Source organism: Scyliorhinus canicula, chromosome 27, assembly GCF_902713615.1.
Source record: "Scyliorhinus canicula chromosome 27, sScyCan1.1, whole genome shotgun sequence".
NCBI lineage: Eukaryota > Metazoa > Chordata > Chondrichthyes > Carcharhiniformes > Scyliorhinidae > Scyliorhinus > Scyliorhinus canicula.
In genome coordinates, this window is record NC_052172.1 from 13790219 (window position 1) to 13797981 (window position 7763).

Sequence of the window (7763 nt, forward strand, 5' to 3'; positions counted from 1 at the left end):
ATTGTAACCATACTCGAGCTGTTGCCTAACCAGTGATTTATACAGCTCCATCATCATAACCCCCCTGCTCTTGTATTCTATGGCTCTGCTAATAAAGATAAGTATCCTATATGCCTTCTTGACCACTGTATCCAGCTGTCCTGCTGCCTTCAGGGATCTGTGGACACGCACCCCAATATCATAAGATATCAGAGCAGAATTAGGCCGTTTGGCCCATTCAGTCTACTATGCCATTCGATCATGGCTGATCTTATCCGGCCTTAATTCCACCATCCTGCCTGTTCTCTGTAGCCCTTCAACCCATTACCAATTAAAAATCTGTTGAATTCCTCAATTTACTCACTTTCCAAGCATCCACCGCACTTTGGGGTAGCGAATTCTGTGGATTCACAACCCTTTTGGGAGAAGTAGTTTCTCGTCAACTCTGTTTTTAATTTGGTACCTCTTATCCTCAGGTCCCTCTGATCTTCTTGAACTTCCAGCATCCTACCGTTCATTGTGTGTTTCCTTGCCTTGTTAGTCTTCCCAAAATGCATCACCCCACACTTTTTGGGGTTAAATTCCATTTTTCTGCCATCCTGTCAATATCGTCCTGTAATCTCAGGCTTTCCTCCTCGCTTTTTACTGCACTGTATAATTTTGTGAGACATGTTTTGTTTCAGTGAGATCACCTCTCATTTGTCGACAATCTAGAAAACACAGGCTCAGTTTTCCTGGCCTCTTGATCAGAGCGTCCCGCCATCCCTCGAACAGGTCTGGTGAACCTCCGTTGCACTCCCTGGGCTCTGTGGCAATAAAATTTTTCTGTTGCAAGGGGACCAAAAGCGAGACACAAAGTGTTCGTTAAGAGCTGTGCCCTCACATACATTACTGTCTTTAATCTGCCCTTTCATTTCCCCTTAGTTTTTTAAAATATAAATTTAGACTACCCAATTCATTTCCAATTAAGGGGCAATTTAGTGTGGCCAATCCACCTACCCTGCACATCTTTGGGTTGTGGGGATGAAACCCACGCAAACGGGGAGAATGTGCAACTCCACACGGACAGTGACGCAGAGCTGGGATCGAACCTGGGATCTCTGCGCCATGAGGCAGTAGTGCTAGCCACCGTGCTGCCCTTCATTTCCTCTTAGTTAACCTCTGGCTCATCAGAAAAGATCTTTGGCTTTTGCTGGCTAATAATGTTTTGCTCTCTTTACTTTCCTAATTTTAATTTTTTATTTTGCCCTTGCATTTTTTATAATCCTCGATTTTACTGATGATTTCTGGTCGGGAGCATTGCAGTTCAAGGGAAACTGCAGCAACACAAAGGGCGGCAACTGGTGGAGGTGGGAGGATTGCAACTTGTCGCTGAGCTAGGAGGAACACAATACAATACAATACAATCCTGACAGTGCAGAGGGAGACCATTTGGCCCATCGCCTCTACACCAACCCTCTGAAAGAGCACCCTAACTAGGCCTACCCCCCATATCCCTGTAACCCCATAACCCCACCTAACCTTTGGACACTAAGGAGCAATTTATCGTGGCCAATCCGCTTAACATGCACATGTTTGGACTGTGGGAGGAAACCAGAGCACCTGGATGAAACACACTGGTTTAGCACAGAGCTAAATTGCTGGCTTTGAAAGCAGACCAAGGCAGGCCAGCAGCCCGGTTCGATTCCTGTAACAGCCTCCCTGAACAGGCGCTGGAATGTGGCGACTAGGAGCTTTTCACAGTAACTTCATTTGAAGCCTACTTGTGACAATAAGCGATTTTCATTTTCATTTCATTTTCACATGCAGACGAGGAGAAAGTGCAAACTCCACACACTGACCTAAGGCCGGAATTGAATCCAGGTCCCTGCTGCTGTGAGGCAGCAGTGCTAACCACTGTCCCGCCATGCTGCCCCAATGGATCATGGCGATGGGTGGTACTGCGTTCGGAGGACCTGGGTTAATGTAGTGGCGTTAAGAGGACTGGTGTCGGGAGCGGTGATGGGAGGCACTGCACTGGGAGGATCTGGGTTGATGTAGTGGTGCTGGGAGGACTGGTGTCGCTGGGCTGGCAGGACCTGGGTTAGTATGGTGGGGCTGGGAGGCCTGGCATCGCTGCGGTTGGCGGACCTTGGTTGGTGCAGATGTGCTGGAAGGATTGATGTCACTGGGAGGACTGGTGTCGCTGCGCTGGGAGGACCTGGGGTGGTGCTGGGAGGACTGGTGTCGCTGGGAGGACTGGTGTCGCTGCGCTGGGAGGACCTGGGGTGGTGCTGGGAGGACTGGTGTCGCTGGGAGGACTGGTGTCGCTGTGCTGGGAGGACCTGGGTTGGTGCAGTGGTGCTGGGAGGACTGGTGTCGCTGCGCTGGGAGGACCTGGGGTGGTGCTGGGAGGACTGGTGTCGTTGGGAGGACTGGTGTCGCTGTGCTGGGAGGACCTGGGTTGGTGCAGTGGTGCTGGGAGGACTGGTGTCGCTGCGCTGGGAGGACCCGGATTGGTGCAGTGGTGCTGGGAGGACTAGTGTCGCTGCGCTGGGAGGACCCGGATTGGTGCAGTGGTGCTGGGAGGACTGGTGTCACTGGGAGGACTGGTAACGCTGCGCTGGGAGGACCCGGATTGGTGCAGTGGTGCTGGGAGGACTGGTGTCACTGGGAGGACTGGTGTCGCTGCGCTGGGAGGACCAGGACTTTGAGGGTAAGTCGGAGGTGAATGGACGGGGTATTTGGCCGCTTCGGGGTGGAATTTGTGGGGTTTAAACATGGGGAAAGGGGAATTTGAAGAGCCGCTGACATTGTGGGCTAAAACTGAGAGGAATTTCCTCCCTGTGGAAAGGTCGGCGCAAGTTTCTCAACGTCGGGTTACGACGGTTTTGCGCCAAAATGCTCCATGAGCTGAGGGAGGGCGAAGAAATTCGTAAATACAAAATACTGTGGATACTGAACAATCTGAAATTCAGACAAAAAGTATCAGCAGGTCCTGTTTTAGGGAGAAAGGCAAAAACGTTTAATATTTATAGAGTCATAGAGTTTTTACAACACAAAGAGGCCCTTCGGCCCATCCTGTCTGTGCCGGCCATCAAGCGCCTATCCTAATCCCATTTTCCGACTCTTGGTCCGTAGCCTATGGCGTTTCAAGTGCTCATCTAAATACTTCTTAAATGTTGTGAGGGTTCCAGCCTCTACCACCTTGTCAGACAGCGAGTTCCAGATTCCCACCATCCTCTGGGACAAAGGGATTTTCCTCAGATCGCTTTGAAATCTCCTTCCCTGACCTTAAATTTATGCCCCCTGGTTATTGGCGCCAATACTAGTTTAAATCCTTCCCATCTACCCGATGTGTGTCCTTCAGAATTTGGCACACCTCCATCAGGTAACCCCATCAGCCTTCTCTGCTCTAAGATGAACAACAGCATCCTAACCAGCCTGGCTTCATAGCTGAAATGCTCCTGCGCAGGCAACATCCTGGTCAATTGCCTCTACCCTCCCTAGTGTAATCACATCCTTCCCATACTGTGGCGACCAGAACTGCATACCGTATTCCAGATGTGGCCGAACGAGCATTTTATGCAGCTCCAACATAACCTACCTGCCTTCATAGTCTATGCATTCGCTAATAATTGCCGCCTTAACCACCTTATCTACCTGTCCTGCTGCTTTCAGGGAGGGACACACATCACAATTTGCCTCTGTATTTCCTAACGTCCGACAGTTTCTTGTGTTTTCCCTGGCCTTGTTTGTGAGGTCAGAAATAAGTTTAATAAGGGCAGCACGGTGGCGCAGTGGTTAGCACCGGGACTGCGGCACTGAGGACCCAGGTTCGAATCCTGGCCCTGGGTCACTGTCTGTATGGAGTTTGCACATTCTCCTTGTGTTTGCGTGGGTTTCACCCCCACAACCCAAAAGATATGCAGGTTAGGTGGATTGGTCACGTTAAATTGCCCCTTAATTGGGGAAAAAAAATAATTGGGTACTCAATTTATTTAAAAAAAGAAATAAGTTTAATAATCTTTATTATTGTCACAAGTAGGCTTACATTAACACTGCAATTAAATTACTGTGAAAAGCCCCTAGTCACCACATTCCGGCGCCTGTTCAGGTACGCAGAGGGAGAATTCAGAATGTCCAATTCACCTAACAGCATCTCTTTACGGACTTGTGGGAGGAGACCGGAGCACCCGGAGGAAACCCACGCAGACACGGGGAGAACGTGTTGACTCCGCACAGTCAGTGACCCAAGCCGGGAATTGACCCCAGGACCCTGGCACTGTGAAGCAACAGTGCTACCCACTGTGTTACCTTGCCGTCCTGTTTAACTGTCTCCTACACATCCCGAGTATTTTCTGTTCTTCTGCCAAAGAGAAATACATGGGATAAAGTTGAAGGAAAGGGTTCTATCACATTCCTCAGGGCTTGCAACATATTTCACACCTGCCTCCCCTGTAAAAGCATTTCTACTTCTTTATTGCAGTTTCACAAGCCATCTGTCCCTGAATTTGGACTCACCTTTGTCTGTCTTGGGCAGCCGAACGGGGGTTCAGTGGGCTGCCTCCTGATGCGCAGGATTGTGGGTTTTGAGTGAAGCCACAGAGATGTGTCTAGGTGGACACGTCTGTACAATATTGTTTCAACTGAGGTGATGCCTGTAATCTCGGTTGGAAACATGGAAAGTTTACACAATAGAAGAAGGCCATTCAGACCATTGTGTGCCAGGCAAAGGGCAGCCACTGAGTATAAGTTCAGTTTGCCAGCTCTTCGTTCGCAGCCCTGTATTTTGCAACATTACACGCATATCTGAATATTTCTTACAGGTACTGAGGATTTATGCCTCAACCACCATTTTCAGCCAGTGACTTTCAAATGTCCTCATAGAAGCCCCACAGTGCAGAAGGAGACCATTCAGCCCATCATGTCTGCTCCCACCCTCGGAAAGAGCACTCGACCTAGGTCTACCCCCCCCACCCACTCCGTCCTTTTTCCATAACCCCGTAAACTAACCTGACCACAATGTGGCAGCTTAGCATGACCAATCCACCTAAGCTGCACATCTTTGGACTGCAAGAGAAAACCTGAGTACCCGGAGGAAACCCACGCAGACACGGGGAGAATGTGCAGACTCCACACCGGCAGTCACCCAAAGCCGGAATTGAACCCCGGTGCCTGGCCATATGAGGCAGCAGTGCTAACCATCGTGCCGCCCATTCTCTGGGTGAAAGAATTTCTCAACTCCCCTCTAATCTTTCCACGAAATACTCTAAATCTATGTCCCCTGGCTATTCTCTCTGATCTATCCACTCTATCGACGCCATCATCATTTATACACCTCAATTAAATCACCCCATAGTCTTGTCTTGTTCCGGAGACAGCAACATCAGCCTATCCGATCACTCCTTTAAAGTGTCCATTCCTGGCAACCTCCTCATAAATCCCTGCTTTACATTTCCTGATATGAGCACATTCTTCTGGTAATGCAGTGACCAGACCTGCGCGCAGCACTCTAGCAGTGGTTCCATACAGTTGAGCATTGCCTTTCTGCTCTCGAGGTCAGTGCCAAGGACAATTGTCCATTTGTCCTCTTGATCACCTGATCGATCTGTCCTACTACCTTCAGGGAAATGTGGCCATGCAGCCTGCTCCTGTACACTTCTCGGTATCCTGATGTCAACTGTGTACTGTATTCCCCTTGGCATCGTTTGTCCTCCCGGAATGGGTTATTCCCGCTTCTCCAGATCAAATTCTACAAAAGATCCCGTGCTACTATTTGAAGAGTTTTCTCCCCCCTCTCCCGCCACCAGACAATATTTTTTAACCAAAACAGATTATCTGGGAATTATCACATTAGCTTTTTCACGCAGTGAGTGGTTAAAGTCTGGAATGCGCTGCCCCAGAGTGTGATGGAGGCAGATTCAATCAGAGCACTCCCAATGGGATTGGATTATTAGGTAAGAAGGAGGAACACACAGGGCTACAGGGAGAAGACCAGGGAGGCACGGGTGCATTTGCTCGCCAGGGAGAGTTGGCACAGACGCGATGGGCCATTGTAACAATCCTGTGCAGTTCGTGTGACCTTGCTGTGTGCCAATTGGCTACCTTGCTTCCTACACACAACAGTGACTCCGCTTGTTAAATACTGCATTGGCTGTGAAGCCACCTGGGAGGACCTGTAGCTGTGAAAGGCGCTATATAAATGCAGTCCTTTACTCCTTGAAGGAATTGCAATTTTGACTTGTCAGCTGAGTTGTATTTTCGATGGCCCCAGTACTTTGTTTCCATCTGCACCCTCGAATTGGTTAAAACTACTTTCGCGAGCCCAGTTCCCTGTCTTGAAAATGAAAACAAAATATCGCGGATGCTGGCAATCTGAAATAAAGGCAGAAAGTGCTGTGGAAAACTCAGCAGGCCCGGGAGCAGACATGGGGAGAATGTGCAAACTGCATATGGACAGTGCCCCAGGGCCGGGATCGAACCCGGGGCCCCAGCACCGTGGGGCAGCGGTGCTAACCACTGCACCACCGTGCCACGTGCCGCCCCCTGGAACTCTCATATAGGTTTTACATTTCATAGATCCATCGATGTTTACCGCTCAGAAGGAGGCCATTCGGCTCATTGTGCCCATGCTGGCCTACATTTTCAGTGGGAATTAAACGCAGCGAGTGCCATAACATTATTTGTGTTTTTTGAACAGATTCAGGTAGACCACCACCATGGTGAGACACAGCAAACTGCAGAAACAGGTCTTAAACCTTTACAAACAATTTCTCCGGGCGGCCAAGGCTAAACCGGGATTTTTGCCTCTGATCCGCGATGAATTTCGCAAAAACTCCCAGATACCCAGAACTGATGTGATGCTCATTGAGTACCTGCTGCGACGAGGGCAAAGGCAGCTGGATCTGGTGCGCAAGTCAAACACCAAACAGCTGTCAGCGTTCACCAGGTCAGACCCATCGAAGAAACTCGAGCTACGGGACATGAAAGACTCGCCTTGACAGCCACTGGAGCTGGTCTGAAAACTTAACATCCTGGTTGTGATTCTCTGGTTCCCCCCCGCCGCGTGTTTCCTCGGCGGCGCGCCGTTCGTTGGCAGCGGGATTCTGCAAGCAGGAGTGTGGCTCCTGGCGGGAACAGAAAATCTCGAAGACCGGAAAATTCCGACCCTGAATCCCTCGCGCCAAAATCGGAAGTGTGATGGGAATTAAGCCACGAGATACTTGTGGAATCCAGTGAACTAGTTTGCTCTGGTCACACTAATAAATTAATAAAAGTTACGTATTTGATACCATGGCAGCAAAGTGGTTATGTTACTGGACTAAATAACCCAGAGGCCTGGGCTAATGTTCCAGAGACCGGAGTTCAAATCCAACCACAGCAGCTAAGGAACCCGAACTAAGATAGCCGTTCGCTGGTTCATTCCTCAGGGCCAACTACAATCAAGCTGCCTGGTTTAAACAACGCTTTGCAGTTAACAGTCAGCCACCATTAACTGGTGCATTCTCCATGGCAACACCCCTACCAATCGGGAGTCCGCCTGCCAACCAGTCAGCGCTCTCTTCTCATACCATATGACGTTTCCCCCGATATTGGTGGTCTTACCATTGTCCTGTTGAGTGCGAGACGAAAAGCTTTGACAAAATGGTTCAGCAATACTCAAGAACCTCGTTGGGCGGTGGGGTGGTGGGAGGGGGAGGGGGGGAAGCTAGCTTCAGTAATGGTGACCAGGAAACTCCCAGATTGTCGTAAAAACCCATCTGGTTCACTCATGTCTCTACATGTAGTGTAAGGTTAGTGGG

The 7763-nt window shown here is 49.7% G+C and overlaps 1 protein-coding gene across 2 annotated transcripts; it reads left to right on the forward strand.

The window, feature by feature from the left end:
• The first annotated feature begins 2590 nt into the window (after positions 1 to 2590).
• sdhaf1 (succinate dehydrogenase complex assembly factor 1) lies at positions 2591 to 7255 on the forward strand. 2 transcript variants are annotated; one of them, XM_038786248.1, is made up of 2 exons: positions 2591 to 2674; positions 6662 to 7255. In XM_038786248.1, exon 2 carries the CDS (start codon positions 6681 to 6683, stop codon positions 6960 to 6962), a length of 282 nt encoding a protein of 93 aa, XP_038642176.1. In that variant the 5' UTR covers positions 2591 to 2674; positions 6662 to 6680; the 3' UTR covers positions 6963 to 7255. The 2 variants fall into 2 exon arrangements, with proteins under 2 accessions (XP_038642176.1, XP_038642177.1); XM_038786249.1 differs by lacking the exon at positions 2591 to 2674 and adding an exon at positions 2790 to 2812.
• The last annotated feature ends 508 nt before the right edge of the window (positions 7256 to 7763 follow it).

Bases quoted from the DNA above. Each gene is read 5' to 3' on its own strand.
- sdhaf1 (XM_038786248.1), top strand. From the start codon at position 6,681: ATGGTGAGACACAGCAAACTGCAGAAACAGGTCTTAAACCTTTACAAA.